Genomic DNA, 17,868 nt, shown 5'->3' with positions numbered 1-17,868 from the left:
TGGCCCAGCAATCCCATTACTGGGTTTATACCCAAAGGATTATAAATCATTCTACTATAAAGATACGGATTATAAATCATTCTACTATAAAGATACCTGCAGACATATGTTTATTGCAGCCCTATTCACAATAGCAAAGACTTGGAACCAACCCAAATGCCCATCAGTGATAGACTGGATAAAGAAAATGTGGCACATATATATAATGGAATACTATGCAGCCATAAGAAAGAATGAGTTCATGTCCTTTGCAAGGACATGGATGAAGTTGGAAACCATCATTCTCAGCAAACTAATATAGGAACAGAAAACCAAACACCACGTGTTCTCACTTATAAGTGGGAGTCGAACAATGAGGACATATGGGCACAGGGAGGGAAACATCACACACTGGAGGGCCTGTCAGGAGGTGGTGGGTAAGGGGAGGGATAGCATTAGGAGAAATACCTAATGTAGATGACATGTTGATGAGTGCAGCAAACCACCATGGCATGTGTATACCTATGTAACAAACCTGCATGTTCTGCACATGTGTCCCCGAACTTAAGTAAAATTTTTTTAAAAAAGAAGAAGAAATAGGTAATGCAAGTAGTACTCCCAGGCTTAAATGAGGAGTGACTCATCACACAAAAAAAAAGATAATGGGGAATGAATTTGTATATTTAAGAACTCCTGAAAAAGAAATATTGAACTATTAACACTATTTCTACATAATCTCTTCCAGAAAATAAAAAAGGAAGTTATTTTTGTGAAGCTAATATTACCTTGATAACAAAACTAAACACAGTACAAAAAAGGCATAGATGCAAACATCTTTAACAAAATATTAGTAAGTAGTAATCAGCAATTTCCCATGACCAAGTGGGAATTGTTCTAGTGCTGCAAGGCTGTGTCAGTATTCAAATAAATCAATCAATGTAATCCACCATTTTAACAGGCTAAAGAATTAATGCTTATATTAATTGATGTGGAAAAAGCATTTGACAAAATTTAGCCCTCTTCACATTAAGACTTCTTAGAAAAATGGGAATTAAAGGAAATTTCTTTGACTTGATAAAGAACATCTACAGAAAACCTATGGCCAACATTATACTTAATAGTGAAAAGATGAAATGTTTTCCTTGCAAGTGTGAAAACAAGTCAAGGATGTCAGCTGTCCCCACTCTTTTTTCTTTTTTTTCTTGAGGCAAGGTCTCACTCCTGTTGCCCATGTTGGAGTGCAGTGGTGTGAACACAGCTCACTGCAGTCTTAACTTTCCTGAGCTCAGGTAATCCTCCCACCTCAGCCTCCCGAGTAGCTGGGACTACAGGTACATGCCACTATACCCAGCCAATTTTTTGTAGTTTTTGTAGAGACAGGGTTTCTCTGTGTTGCTCAGGCTGATCTCCACCTCCTGGGCTCAAGAAATCTACCTGCCTCAGCCACCCCAAGTGCTGAGCTGTTCCTACGCTTATTCAACATCATGCTGGAAGTTCTAGTCTGGGTTATGATTCAAGATAAAGAAGTAATAGCCATACAGATTGAAAAGGAAGAAATGAAACTACTCCTGTTTGCAGATTATATGGTTACCTTAGTAGAAAATCAGGAGAAATGTACCAAGAAAATTTTATAATAAATGAGTTCAGCAAGGTTGCAAGATAAAAGATAAGCATATAAATAGCAATTGTATTCCACATTCATGGATTGGAAGAATCGATATTGTTAAAATGTCCATGCTACCCAAAGCAGTCTACACATTCAATGCAATCCCTATCAATATACCAAAGACATTCCTTACAGAAAAATGAAAAACAATTCTAAAATTTATATGGAACCACAAAAGTCCCAGAACAGCCAAACATAACCTGAGTAGAAGAATAAAACTGGAGGAATCACATTACCTGACTTCAAATTATAGTACAGAGATATAGTAACCAAAACTGCACAGTACTGGCATAAAAGCAGATACATAGACCAATGGAACAGAATAGAGAACCCAGAAACAAATCCGTACATCTACAGTGAACTCATTTTAGACAAAGGTGCCAAGCACACACATTGGGGAAAGGACAGTCTCTTCAATAAATGGCACTGGGAAAACTGGCTTTCCATAAGCAGATGCATGAAACTATCCCATATCTCTCTCCATATATTAAAATCAAATCAAAGTGGATTAAAGGCTTTAATCTAAGACCTCCAACTATGAAACTACTAAAAGAAAACATTGGAGAAACTATCTAGGACATGGGAGCGAGCGAAGATTTCTTGAATAATACCTCATAAGCACAGGCAACCAAAGCAAAATGGACAAATGGGATCACATCAAGTTAAAAAGCTGCTGCACAGAAAAGGAAACAAAGTGAGGAAACAACCCATATAATGGGAGAAAATATTTGCAAACTGTCCATCTGACAAAGGATTAATAACGAGAATATATAGGGAGCTCAAACAACTCTGTGGAAAAATCTAGTACTCTGAAAAATGGGGGAAAGATCCGAGTAGACGTTTCTCAAAAGAAGACTCCAGATGGCAGATAGATATGTGAAAAGGTGCTCAACATCACTGATCATCAGAGAAATGCAAATCAAAACTACAGTGAGTTATCTTACCCCAGTTAAAATGGGTTTTATCCAAAAGACGGGCAATAACCAATGCTGGCGAGCATGTGGAGAAAAGGAAACCTTCTCACACTGTTAGAGGGAATGTAAATTAGTATAACCACTATGGGAAACAGTTTGGAGGTTCCTCACAAAGAAATAGAAAACAAACAAAAAAGCCGTAAAAATAGAGCTATCACATGATCCAGCAATCCATTGCTAGGTATATACCTAAAAGAAAGGAAATCAGTACATTGAAGAGATATCTGCACTCCCATGTTTGTTGCAGGACTGTTCATCATAGTCATGATTTGGAAACAACCTAAATGTTCATCAACAGATAAATGGATAAAGAAAATGGAGTCCATATACCCGGTGGAGTACTGTTCTGCCATAAAAAAGAATGAGAACCAGTCATTTGCAACAACCTATGTGGAATTGGAGGTCATTATGTTAAGTAAAATAAGCCGGGCACAGAAAGGCAAGCTTCACATGTTCTCACTTATTTGTGGGAGCTAAAAATTAAAACAATTGAACTCATGGAGATAGAGTAGAATGATGGTTACCAGAGGCTGGGACGGGCGGTGGGGTGATGGTAAGGGGGAAGTGGAGACGGTTAATGGCTACAAAAAAAATAGAAAGAATGAATAAGATCTAGTATTTGATAGCACAGCAGGGTGACTGTAATCAATAATAATGTAATTGTACATTTAAAAATAATTAAATGAATAGGATTGAATTGTTTGTGACACAGAGAATAAATGCTTGAGGGAGGTGGTCACTTCATTTACCCTGATGTGATCATTATACATTATATGCCTGTATCAAAATATCTTCTATACCTCATAAATTTATGCACCTACCATATACCCACAAAAATTTAAAATTTAATAAATAGCAAGTGTGTGTCTATATACTAGCAATGAATACCTGGTCACCAAAATCAAAAATAAAATATAAAGTTGCTCAAAAAAATAATACAGATGTCAATCTAACAAAATGTGTATTGGATCTTATATGCTGTAAACTATAAAATGCCAATGAAAGAAGTCAAAGAAGTTCCTTATAAATGGAGAGACGTACTTAAACATATACATGAATTTTTATAGTAAATTTGTCCACATAGCCAAAAACTAGAAATGATCCAGATGTCTTTGAGTGGTTAGACAGGCTGTGATACATTCATTCCATGGAATACTACTCAGCAATAAAAAGAATTGATTATTGATATATACAGCAATCTTCATGAAAATTATGCTGAGTGAAAGAGCCAATCATAAAGTATTACATACAATTCCATTTATATAACATTCTTTTTAAAATTGTTTTTATTTTTATTTTTATTTTATTTTGAGACAATGTCTCATGGACAGACAGGAAGACTCAGAATTTATAGAGATATCATCACTCCCCAAATGGATATACAGGTTTTATGTAATTTCTGTTAAAATCTCAGTCTTTTTATAGATACAGACAAGTTTATTCTAAAATATAAATAGAAAGGCAAAGGAAATAGAATAGCTAAAACAATTATGGAAAGGAAGAATGAAGTAATAGTAATTAGTCTGCTTGATATCAAATGTACTAATTTATATTATTGTGGCTTTATTATATAGTCACAATAATAAAGACTGTGTGGTGTTGGTGAAGGAATAGACTCATAACTTAATGGAACAGAAGGTAGAACCCAGAAGTAGATCCACAAGTGTGCTCAACTGATTTTTGACAAAAGCAATTCAATTTGAAAGCAATCCAATGGAGGGCAGATAGCCTTTTCAGTAAATGGTCCAGGAGCAAGTGGATGACCAGAGGCATGTAACCTCACCTCCACCTAAACCCCACACTTCATACAAAAAAATTAACCCCGAATAAATCAGAGACTGAAATGTGAAACATAAGGCAATAAAACATTTAGGGAAACAGAAAACCAGAAAATTTTTGAAATACAGGACTAGGCAAAGAGACGTCAAAAGCAAGATCCCTGAGAAAGAAAAGATGATAAATTCGACATCATTAAAATGAAAATTTTTTGATTTGTGAAAGAGCCTGATAGAGGATGGAAGGACAAACTACAGAGAAAATATTTACAGACTCCACATCTAAAAAAGGACTGGTATGTAGAATATACAAAGGACTCTCAAAACTCCGGAGTGAAAAAAAAATCAAACCATTCAGTTAGAATGTGAACTGAAGACAGGGAGAGAGGGACAGACATTTCACTGTAAAGGGTATATAGAAGGAAGAGATGCACATGAAAAAATTAGTTCAGCCCCATTAGCTCTGGGGAAATGGAAATGAAAACCACAATGAGATATCGTTTGCTTATTAAGATGGCTAAAGTAAAAAATAGTGACAACACTAAGTGATAGTAAAAATTCAGTGAAACTGGATCTCACATCCATTGCTGGTGGGATCGTCTGGCATTCTAGAAAACAGTTCGTAACAAACTAAGCGTGCAGCTCATACCATTCGGCAATGGCACACATGATCATTTATCCCAGAGAAGTGAACAACATAAATTCACACAAAAGCATGTACATGAATGTTTATAGTACATTTGTCCAAATAGCCAAAAACTAGAAATGATCCAGATGTCTTTGAGTGGTTAGACAGACTGTGATACATTCATTCCATGGAGTTTTACTCAGCAATAAAAAATAATTGATTATTGATATATATAGCAATCTTGATGAGAATTATGCTGAGTGAAAAAGCCAATCATAAAATACGACATATAATGATTCCATTTATAAAACATTCTTTTTAAAATTATTTTTATTTTTATTTTATTTTGAGACAGCGTCTCACTCTGTCACCCAGGCTAGAGTGCAGGGGCACAATCTCTTCTCACTGCTACCTCTGCCACCTGGGCTCAGCTGATCCTCCTACCTCAGCCTCTCCAGTAGCGAGGACCACAGGTGCGCACCACCACATCTGGCTAGTGTGTGCCGCCACACCTGGCTAAATTTTTTTTGTATTTTTTCGTAGAGATGGCATTTAATCACATTGCCCAGGCTGGTTTTGAACTCCTGAGCTCAAGCAAGCTGCCTGGCTTGACATTCCAAAGTGCTGGGGTTACAGGCACTTACCACCAGGCCCAGTGCTATATAACCTTCTTGAAATGACAAAATTATAGAAATAGAGGACAGATTCATAGTTACCAGGGATTAAGAAGAGGGTTGGAGGGAATGGTTGGAAGGGAACCAGATGTGACTATAAAAGGGCAACATGAGGGACCCTGGTGATGATTAAAATGTTTTGTATCTTGACTGTGTCAGTATCAGTATCCTAGTTGTCACAGTATACTATAGTTTTGAAAGATGTTGTTATTGATGGGTTCTAGGTAAAGGGCGTGTGGGATCTCTCTATTCTTTCTTTTAACTGAATGTGAATCTACAATTATTTTTGTTTCAAACACAGTTTTTTTCTTAATCCTGCATAATCTACTCTCCTAACAATGATTCTTGTTACTATCTTACTGCATAGGAATAGTGCAGACTATGGATTCTAGTACAAAACTCTCTGGGTTTAATTCCCAGTTCTGTGATGTTTCAGCAGGGTGTCCTTAGGCAAATTGCTTTACCTTTCTGTTATCAATTTTCTCATTTGTAATATGGGAAGCAATAATTTTAATGCTAATAATACTTCTCTCATAGGGTTATTGTAAGGATTAAATAAATTTTAACATGTAAAAGAATAGATTCTGGCAGTCATATGTGGTCACATTAAGTAGGATTGGTGGTGGTGATGGTGGTGGTTGCTATATTACCTTTTGTAATTTTTATTTTAACACAGTTGATATGACGTGTTTACATTTGCAGATTCTATTTTTCTCTTAAGCCGTGTATTTTTTTTTAACAATTAGTAAGATTTGAATCAAAAATAAAGAACTTTGGCAACCCCTCTGCCCTGCCAACTCCCAAATTTACAACCGAAATGTCACAATTCAAACAAAGTTTTAAGTTACTGCCTAAACTTAATTTTTAAAAAATTTCTTGTTTTCATGTCTAGTTTGTAGCCAGAACTACTGGACTGGAGTTGTTTGCCTCACCCCCTTAGCTGCATAGTGCCCTGGGGGCTCAAGCAGAACTTTGTCCCAGCCACTACTTTGGGAAGCACAAAGGCTGAATGCTTCCAGCCATTCTGGTGACATTTCTAACATGATTGAATGACGATATCTTTGGGAATGTGTCTGTATACTTTCAGATCTGCAGGGCCCCAGTCACCATCTGTTGAAATACTTCATCTAGAATTGAACTATACTCCTTAGAAGGCAGTTGAGTGACATATTTAGCCTCTCCAAGCTTATCCTCGGCCCAGATTCTATTTATGACGAGTAATTGGGGGCTGCCATCATTATGTCCAAAGCATAATTTAGGACACTGTGATTTAATGATGTATATTGGCAGTTTTGAGTCATTTATGTGAATTGAGGTAGTTCATGCTGTCAGGAGAATTCTTATGTAATATAATGAATGAAATAGCAGCCCTCTTTGTGAGTTTCAGCATCCAAGATTCAAATCATAGTTAAATTTAAAATAAATTGAAGTTTTCTCTGTGACAAATGCGAAGTCTAAAATAATCTAGACAAGGGTAGATGGTATAGGCAAGGGGTATCATTTGCAACTCATTTTTCAAAAATGAAACTGGTATTACTTTTTAAGCTTTCAGTAATTGAATAATCATATGTTAGGTAAGTAAAAAGCCTACCTAAGACCCTCCCCAAGCAATTTTATAATTCTAAACTCAGGCCGTCTTCTGGTTTGGATTTGCTGTTAGAAAGTATCTTTGTTGTGGTTAAGGAAGAAATATTCAAGACTGTGTAATTCCGTCATGGGCTTCTTGCTTTTTTTTTTGTTTTTTTCAAACAAATTCCTTATTTTTGTTTCTGGATTGCAGCCATAATACGAAAACAACATCTTGGTTAGACCCTCGGTGCCTGAACAAGCAGCAGAAGCCTCTGGAAGAGTGTGAAGATGATGGTAAGGGGCCAGGCAGGTCTTGGGTTAAGTGAATTGGGGGCACTGTTCACATGTGCAAATTTTAAAGAGTCGTAGCCAGGTCAGTCGGGTCTTAGGTTAAGTTTTTAAAAGGTAATCCAATTTCTGCTAAATGGACTGTGGTTTACAAAAGCCAGGAGGAAAGTCAGAGTTGTTTCAAGAGAAGAATTTGTTTACACATGAAGACAGATGCATACTAATATCTCCATTAGGAGCAGAACAGTCAAACTGTTCAAATGAAGATACATCCTCTGTCTTCAGGAACTTAGAGAAAATTCTAGAAAGTCTCTAGGAATAAAGAAATCAGAGATGCTCTGGTCACTCACACATTCTCAGCTTTAACCCTACGTTTTAAAAGTCTTAGGAGAAAAAGTTGGGAGTTTTTCTTGAACTCTACTTATTTCACATACTTCCCTAGTCTTGGAGGTGGGGGAAACAGATCTAGATACATTTGAGAATCTCTGTGTAACTTACAGTATACCCACAATACGTAGTAAGTGTATTCTTTTGAGACAGAGGTTGAGGTGTTACCTAGAGCACCACTCTCCCTGTTAATCTTGGAAATGAACTAACGGGCTGTAAGAGCTTTAGTTGAAAAAGTTCATTTCAAGGCTTTGGGTTTTTTAATTACTTCTCCAAAATGAAAAAAAAAAAATTAAAACAGAGCTACTGTGTCCCTTTTCAGTACACCAACGTCTATCCCAAGTTTTACCAAAATTATTTTTTGATGTGGAAAAATGAAACGGGAAATGGTTTGCTTTGCTCTGCTTTGCTACTCATTATTCAAGTCTGGCATGTGAATTAGTAGTATAAATATTAAATATGTATTTTACTGTAAGATAACAGAACGTTATTAATTTGTCCTATAGTACAGAATTGTTGTATATATAAACTTGAAGATTTTTTGAAAATGCAAGGCAGTAAAGTATGATACTGTCAAAACCTTGTACTCCACAATCCTTCTATTATACATGGTTTGCAGATTACATTAAATGACGTAGACTATTGTGTCGGTATTTATCTGAGTTACTTAAAATGGAAACAAAAGTCCTTCTAACTTAGGAGGCATGACCAAGATGCTTGTTTTATTTTGGTTGCTTTGTTTCATTCCTGAAGAAGGAATAGAACAGGTTCATTCAGCTGTGGTGTTTTGCATGCCTGGGAGATAATGGACTGTACTGATTATTTCAGTATTCTGTTTAACATATAATACCAGTTGAGTATCCCTGATCCCAAAATTTGAAGTCCAAAATGCTCCAAAATTGGCCAGGCATGTTGTGGCTCACACCTGTAATCCCAGCACTTTGGGAGGCTGAGGCAGGAGGATCACTTGAGCCAAGGAGTTTGAGACCAGCCTGGACAACATAGTGAGATCTTGACTCTACAAATAATAAAACAGAAATTAGCTGGGCGTGTTGGCATGTGCCTGTGGTCCCAGCTACTTGGGAGGCTAAGACAAAAGGATCACCTGAGCCCAAGAGTAGGAGGCTGCAGAGAGCTGTGATTGTGCCACTACACTCCAGCCTGGGTGACAGAGAGAGACCCCGTCTTAAAGAAACAAACAAAACAACAACATGCTCCAAAATACAAAACGTTTCGAGTGTCACCATGGTGCTCAAAGGAAATGTTCACTGGAGCATTTTCGATCTTGGATTTTCAGATTAGGGATGCTGAGCCAGTAAGTATATTACACAAGTATCTCCCAATCTGAAAATATGCAAAATCTGAAACCCTTTTGATTCCAACCATTTTGGATAATACTCAACCTGCACATAAATAACCAATTTTCAAAGATCAGAGCATAAAACACATTCAACCCTAAAACTTCGTGGAACAATAATTTAATCATTTGATGCCTTATGATTTTGAAAGCAATTTAGGCAGTCATTACCATAGGGTCTTCAATGTCAATATCCTTTCTGTAATTATTCTGGGAAGGTATGAAAATGCCTGTTAATACAATATTATAAATGATAGAATATTGCAATAGCTTTTTCTGAGAAAAACTGTACATAGATTAAAAGTATTGAATAGAATTGACATTTTTGTTACCAAATCTAGTAATTTTTAATTCTTAAAATTATCTTTTTGTATTAATGTTATTTCCTTTGGAACAAGAATATATTCATACCAAATGCAATAAGTTTAGTAATCATCTCTTTAATATTAGAATTCATATATTCTGTTTCTAGTAGAAATTCTATGTGTATCTGTGTGCCTGTACACACAAACAGTATAAATATATAATCAGATTATGATAAGTATCAATTTGCGTTTTCTGTTGCCAGTTAACGCAAAGCTGCCTTGTTATTATTTATATTATAACACAAAGCAGAAAAGCATATTGGTTGCAAATATTGCCCCTGTATTTCTTTCTGTTCTCTGTAGGTCATACATATGGGGTGTAACAGTATAGCATCATACTTAATTATTGTAAAGATTTAATATGTTCTATCTCATTTAATATTTAATTAAATATTAAATCACATAGATTTAATATTTCCTATCTCAGAAAATCGAGAAACTAGTTTGAGATTTTGATGTTAGTGAATGACTCCTTCTGTCATTGTTGTGTCCAGTTCAGTTAGAAGCCCTCAACCTTGCCTTTGAACTCCGGGCCAATATTTTAATCCACCTGATGGATAGTGTCAACGGTTGTCTCAAAGAGACTTCTGACTCAGTCATATTAAAACCATTAAAACTGATTATCTTTCCCCAAAATTTGGTCCTCTCTAAGTGTTTCCTGTCTCCATTCCTGGTAAATTTATGCATACTCAAAATTCCCCCTTGATCTGTCACTTTTTTTCACACCTATTTCTAACCTGTGAACCAGCTAAATTCAGTTGGCATCCTAAATATCTCTTGGATCCATTCACTATTTTTTTCACCTCGTCTACCATTCTCCTCTGAGGTCATGCTCATCTCCCATACAGATTCTTTTCACTCTCCTTTTTGTGTTGCACTCAGAGCAATCTTTTAAAATGTAAATGTGATGATGTTATCAGTGACAACCTCCACAGGGTCTGCTTAGGAAATGCCAAGTCCATAGCTTGCTTCTCTGAGCCCTGTGCGGTCAACCTCTCTAGGTTTTCTCACACTATTTCTCTGCTCTCTGCTCTCTGCTCTTCATCCCCACCAGTCCTCATTGAGTTCCTGCCTCATGTCAGTTAAATGTGCATTTCTGTCTTAGAATACCCTTACATTTCACTCTTATATTTCACAATAGTTATTGAATACTTTCTATATGTCACGTGCATCCTAGGTATGCATATCCTTCAGGTTATATTTCAGGGAATTTTTCCATGACTTTGCCCCCAAAGATATGATTAGATCACTCATGTATCTTACTCTATTGAGAACTTATCATGATTTTAATTTTAGTTTCATTCGTGTGAGCTTTGGATTTGTCTCCTATTCTGGAAAAGCAGAGATGTCTGATTGTGTTTTTTGAGACAGAGTCTCGCTCTGTTACCCAGGCTGGAGTGCAGTGGCACGATCTCTGCTCACTGCAACCTCTGCCTCCCTGTTCAAGCAATTATCCTGCCTCAGCCTCCCGAGTAGCTGGGATTACAGGTGAGCGCCACATGCCTAAATTTTTGTATTTTTAACAGAGTCGGGGTTTCACCATGTTGGCCAGGCTGGTCTCGAACTCCCAACCTCAGGTGATCCACCCACCTTGGCCTCCCAAAGTGCTGGGATTACAGGCGTGAGACACCATGGCTGGCCCCTGATTGTGTTCATTTTGATATGTCACCTAGCATAGTGACTGGCAAGACCTATTTATCATAGGTCTTGATAAATAACTACTGAAGAAGTGAACAAATGCTCCCAAAGACATTAGATAATATACAAGTGGGCATTTTCACAGGTAACTTTGTGTAAATTAGATTCTCCTTTTAAGAAACAGTGCCAATCAAAACTTACCATTGGCATTGGGATCATTTTTAAATTAAGAGTTTACAAGGTGTCTAGGCCCATGTTGGTTATTTAAGTCAATCATTGATTGATTGGTTCATTCATTCATTCATCAACAAATATTTAGTACCTAACATGTGCAGAAAGCTACACTGGGCATTGATCCTATTGTGGTGGTGAAAACAGGCTCGATCCCTGTGTTTGTGAAGCTTATAGGAGCCACTTGCCCTATAGCTGGGGAAACATTAGGTATGAAATGATTTTTGTGTGTTCTCCTGTGTTTCCTTCTCAGTAATAAAATGTTTTACTGACAGCAAGAGGAGGAGGTCAAGAATGGAAAGGATTTGGACTTGTTTTGCTCACTGACATTTTTGAGGACATTTTAATTCTAATATTTCTGAGCTGCTTGACTTAGAAAGTGCGTGTGTGTGTGTGTGTGTGCGCGCGTGTGTATGTGTTCTCACAAAACCAATAAAATGCCTCCCAACACTCCTTCAAGGCAGTTTTCAAGGCTTTCTTCCTTGATATATTTTACCTTGACATAATTCATCTTTCCAGCTCCTTTTTGAAAGACATCAAAGTTAGCTCATTATATAGTCCACACTCAATTTGACCTCACCTTCCATTTTTCAAGCAGCACTGTTACTTGTAAGTTAAATAATGCTTTAATTGTGAGTATAATTGCCTCACTGATTAGAGGATTATTGAAGGATTAAAAGGACTGATATTGAAAGTCTGACAGCTTTGTTTACTCCCAATAAGGTCTGTAATAAGTGACTTCCCACTTAAGAACATTGAAACCACAAAGGTATTTGTCATCTTTTACAACCAATCAAATCCTATTTTGACATGCAAGGAAATGAGCCATATAATTATTTTGCCAATATCAGCTCTTCCTATTTTGTGATTTACACTGAGGTCGCGAGTTTACTATCCAAGCCAATGAAATAAGCCACAATGCAGGTAAGGACGAACTAGAGTGATGTGTTTGCTGCTGTTTTCCTGAGGAGATTTCCTTTCTTGGTGCTGGTGTCTGAATTTTGCTTTCTCTCTTTTCTGTCTCATTCCTGCTATTCCTTTGGAGAAGAAGGGGTACACACCGAGGAGCTGGACAGTGAACTAGGTAAACCCTTCCTGCCTGCTGCTACTGCATGACACGTGCATGACATGACCTGCATGGTTTTTTCCCCAGTGAATTGCTTAATCCCTGTTTCTTTAGTTTGCACTCTTCCAGTTATGATTTTTGTTTTAGTTTATCCAGGAAAGGTCAGTCTCACAACCTGCGTGTCTGACTGCAGGCATCACGCAGAGTTGTAATATATTATGTTTACAAATAAAATGTCTGACTGAACAGAGACTAGAACGAGAGTTAGCAAACTGGTAATAGGTAGTCTTGTAAAGTGAGGATTGGGAAAGAACCGAAGAGATGCTTGCTGTGTCCCTTGAACTTTTGCGTAACCTGTCTCAGTCTTATTTCTTTATTTGTTTAGTGTGGATGGTTATTTGGGTAATACAAAAAAGCTAAGCAGAACAAACAAAAATCTATTAACACTAGTTTAAGGAGCATTATAGGAGCACTTGCAATAAAAGAAGGTCACTGAGGAATTGAATATTTAAGACTTAGGATCATGTTGTTATTACATCACAGACCACATGTTGTTGACCTTGCCGTTATAGTGAGTGGTTGTTTATATAGTGATGCAGCACCTATATGTACTGTTTGCCTTCGAGTTGTGTCAATACAAATCAAGTCTTGACTACTCTAGTTATTGTTTAGGAATAATTCATGCTAGCAGATGATGCTAAATTCTTGTTTCTTTGCTATTGGAATATATTGAATTATGTTCGCTATTAAGTTCAGGCCTTTTATGTTCAACCTTGAACAACATTAAAATTAGCTTGCATTCCATCAGATACATTTACTGATGGATAGATAGGAAAGCATAAATTTCAGCTAAATTGCAGATGAAAGCCTCGGCTGATGGGAAGATTCTTTAGCAATTGAATATTGTTTAAGTAGAAGATTGTTTAACATCAGTATGAGTGGAACTGTAGTAAGATTATTGAATCTGCCTGGCATTTTTGAGATTGCCTGAAGACCTGAAAATATAAATCTATTTAATACAGATTATTGTATTCATTTGGTTTTCTTTATTTTTGTTACATGAGATAAAGATAATCTGTCTTGGTTGGCTAGAATTATGATAGAATAGAACCAAGCTCTGTTTTTTGTAACATTTGAAACGTACCTGTTGTAATTGATGCACATGCCAACAATGGTCGATAACTATTGATCGATCTATTTTTAAAGATGTTTAATAAGTTGTCTTTGTGGTCATTGTGAGAGGAATGACTTAAGGTTCACCCTGAATGATAGAACAATTTGAAACTAATTTGATCGAAAAAAGAAATTGTCAATCCAATGATATTAGTTAAAGTAATTGAAAGAGACAGAAATAGGTTTTCCAGACACAAAATGAGTATCTTAATCATTTGTTCAGCCGATTTCAACTACTCTTGCTACCTGAGTAATATGTGTGAGAGATCGCTCTGCTGTCTGCTGGCAGCCAGTGGAGATAGCACAGCTGTGTACAGGGGCACAACCTTATTTGCTTCTCTGGAAATTTGAATTTGAAATTTTCAGGAAAGATGTTTCTGCATTTTACCCATATGTAACTGTGATATCGTGGAGACTTGCTTATGCTGTTAAAGACTCTAAACATGAGTTGTCTTGGCTTTCTCTGGGTTCAGATCAAGCTGTCTGACTCCCCTGCTTACTGGCTATGCAAACTTTGAGAAGCTATTCACCTTCTTTTAGCTTCCCTTTCCTTATCCATAAAGAGGGGCCGAAACAGGAGCTCCCATGGTCCTTATGAGGTGATTTAATGAAAGTGTGTTTTATTATTTGTCCCTGTGATCAACACATGCTATTAGCTATTTGCAGCTTTATTATTTATTACCTAATTCCCTCTTCTTGGATTTTTCCATACTTCCTTATGGTACTTTTATCCATTAACACAGCGCAAGGGAGGAATGTGTTGTATACTATAGAAATGACCCAAATGTGTTCTTGTAGGAAGGGTAGAGATAAAAAAAAAAAAACCTTTGATTTTTGCCTGCACATGTCCACTGTGTAAAGAGTAGCACACGTGCGCACACACTGTTTTCTGTTGCATTCACTTCAGATTCTGTTGACAAGCTCACTGCTCATTTTCTTAATAAGAGGGTCCTAATTTCAAACAATAGCAACTGTCAGGTTTTCAGTGAACAATGCAATTCCAGATGTGACAAGGAAACCCTCTTTGTAATCGGCCTCTGAGAGGCGTGGGCAGTTGGCTTGGGTGTTGGACACAGATCATTTGATTATAGAGTTGTCATTTCTGAACTCTGTTGTTTGAGCTGGGTCAGTTGCTCCATTATGTACTTTGGTTTGCAGAATTTATCACGTCCTCTGCAGACATCTCCCCAGAATTAAAAAGCACCTGCAGAACCTTCTTTTGGAATTATAGGGTGTTCGTATGGTGAAACCAACTAGGGGGGATAGAGCCAAGAAAATAAGTTCTTCTCCCAACCAAAACTAAGTCACAGTTTTGAAATGTATCTCTGGTTTTGAACATGATTTTCAATCTATACACAGACAAATCTCTTTGAAAAGAAATTAGAACCTTTGCTCAATATTTGCTCTGTGAAGACAAAATAGTGCAGCATGAGATTTTCAGAGGCAGGAGTAGCAAGTACACAGGCCACAGACATCTGTCTTACTCCTTTTGTGCTTTCCTGGAGCAGCTGCGATTTGTGGGCACTTTCTATGTACCAGGAACTGTGCTAAGTGTTTAGAAGTATCCTTGTTTAATCCACTACTGACTTTTGAGGTAAACCCAGGGGAAAGATATGGTTCAGAGATGTTAAGTAAGTAGCCCGAAGCCACAGAGTAGTAGGCCTAAATGAAAGAACTAAAGCTCAGTCTTATATCTGGGCAATGCCAAAAGGATCTTAGCCACCTGAAATCTCTGTGATAGGTTGTGCAGTCTCATCTGCTCCCTGACTGTGGTTAGTCATATGAGGATTCCTTTTTAAGAGTCTTTAGAGTGTTTGCTTAAAAAATTATAATGTCATTATTTTCTGGACTTAAATATTTTCTACCTTTTTCAGTTTTTTTAGAACCAAATGGCAAATTCTAGGACAAACATCTTCCTATTTAAAATCGATGACCCATTTCTATTTTAAGCATTAGGAGACTAATTTCTATGATTAAGTTAATCACCACATTGGAAGTGAGAAACTATCTTTTCAGTTTCTGGAGTTTGCTCATCTGTTCCAAAAGATGTGTTTAAACTGACGAGTGTCCAGAGATGCTAGTTGACTGGCCCCATCTTTCAACTCTAGAATATTAAGTTGTTGACTAGGCACTAGGAAAGAAGTCACGGGTACCTTCTTTTCTAGTACTCTCCTCGGATCTCCATCAAAGCACTACCACGTGGCTGAATTTTCTGCTTAGATGATGCACTTGGCGTTTGTCTTCGTGTCCCTGATGCCTAACATACCCTCAGGCAAACAGTAGGCATTCAACAAATGTTTGTCAAATTAATAATTGAGTAACTTGAAAGCTTAATATTTCCCCTGTTTTATCTAAAGATAATCAGGCCACATATTTCAGGTTGCAGATTTTGAAAAGAGATGGTGTTTCTGTGGAACTTAATGCAGTCTCCTCACACCCACCCACCCTTCTGCCCTGTACAAATATATGACTGTGCACCAATTTGCATTTTTTTAATCTTCGATTTCCCAACTCTTTGGAAATATTTTCCTGGTTCATTTTCATTTAAATGGTAATTTCCAGCTTTGTAAGGGGCAAGCATTTCCCAGGCATTTAATTTGCATCGGTCCGCAAGACTCAGTATATAAAAATGCCGAGTTGTATCAACATCTGCAAATTGGACCTGTCTTGCATTTTAGTAGCTTATGTGTCCTACAAGTCAAAGACTTCTTTAAAACCTGCTAAATGTTTTTTCTTTTTAATTTAGAAGAAAAGAGGGGAAAACCTGTCTCTTTGTTTGCAAACAAGTAACATGTGGAGCAAAAACCATGAAATTAATGTCTCTTGATGTGCAGCCAAATCTGAACAAAACATAAACTTTAAGTAATTAGTCTGTATAAGTTTGTGTGCATGTGCATGGCTCCACCTCAGTCTGGAACTGTTTGTAGCATATGTAAGCCTTCTGCCCTGATGACATGATCATTATTTAAATTAGTGACCACATGATTCCTTGAATTAAACAAAAATCTATTTCAAATATTTCAAGTCTGTAGTATTCTATCAAAGTTGGTCTTAATACCTACTTCTAGGACTAATTATTCACTTTAGAGTGTGGTATTACGTAAGTTTGCCTTGACTACATATCAGGGAAGCTTTAAAATTAAGTTGAATAACTGTTGTTCTACCTGAAAGGGTTGTTGAATGACAAAAAAAACACAACCTAGTCCCTTCTTTCACCAAGTAAAATAATGTGGTGCAGTGGGCCTTTCCACAACAGATTCCTGTTCAGACAGAACTATTACCTGTTTAATAAAGTTTTGGCCTTTGATATGAAACCTTAGGAAGTTCTGTAGAGCGTGGTTGAGTTTTCAGAAAGGCACATACATCCCCTAGTGTGATGGTACCACCACATTTAAAGAAATAAAATCGTCCACCTTAGATAATGAGCTTTCCGGGATCAGGAGCTGTGTTACTGCTTTCACAGGTTAAGTGCTGGAAACGATGGGCCAGCCTAGAGATAGCAATTGAGTGATAGATGTGTGCAGTTAAAAAACCCAACTACATTTTCATTAGGAACAAGGAGAAAATAAGATGCAGATTTTATTTTATTTCAAGGAGAGCAAAGCAACACTACTGTACTGAAAATGAAACATTAATTTTCATCCATTTTTGCTTGTGTAATAAGATGGCCTAGAAACAAAATGAGAAAACTGTGAACATTTAAGATAGGAACTATGCATTCAAGGCAAGTTTAACCTATATTTTCATTAAAATCTAATTTAATAGTGATTTAGAATAAAGGCATCCGGGGCTGCATTTTATTAAATTTTATTTTCTTGCATTAAATACCAGTCAGTAGATGAAGAATTGCTCTTCATGTAGAAAAATACACTGATAAAATAATAGATACTTTTTTTTTTGGTTAGGATATACAGTTTTAATTGGATTTAAAGCATTTTTATGAGTCTTTCTCTTTTTGCCTAACTCAGTTGTTGAAAATACCCAGGCTCTTCAATAATATGCTCTTCTTGCCGTAAATGTTCTTTTATTTTTCAGAACTGCCTGCTGGTTGGGAAAAGATTGAAGACCCTGTCTATGGTATCTACTATGTAGAGTAAG

At 36.8% G+C, this 17,868-nt stretch overlaps 1 protein-coding gene across 50 annotated transcripts in view; it reads left to right on the top strand.

Moving 5' to 3' along the window:
• The window catches only part of MAGI1 (membrane associated guanylate kinase, WW and PDZ domain containing 1), a 677,437-nt gene that overhangs the window by 568,742 nt on the left and 90,827 nt on the right, over positions 1-17,868 (top strand). For 23 of the 50 annotated variants that reach the window (XM_074032633.1, XM_074032650.1, XM_074032627.1 and 20 more), the window contains exons 6-8: positions 7,477-7,559; positions 12,580-12,615; positions 17,806-17,863. In XM_074032633.1, coding sequence (XP_073888734.1) covers positions 7,477-7,559; positions 12,580-12,615; positions 17,806-17,863 — 177 coding nt within the window. Of the gene's footprint in view, positions 1-7,476; positions 7,560-12,576; positions 12,616-17,805; positions 17,864-17,868 lie in introns of all 50 variants that reach the window. The other 27 variants (XM_074032632.1, XM_074032649.1, XM_074032643.1 and 24 more) reach the window with 2 other exon arrangements.

This window comes from Macaca fascicularis, chromosome 2 (assembly GCF_037993035.2).
Source record: "Macaca fascicularis isolate 582-1 chromosome 2, T2T-MFA8v1.1".
Classification (NCBI taxonomy): domain Eukaryota; kingdom Metazoa; phylum Chordata; class Mammalia; order Primates; family Cercopithecidae; genus Macaca; species Macaca fascicularis.
This window is presented reverse-complemented; position numbering and strand designations above follow the sequence as displayed.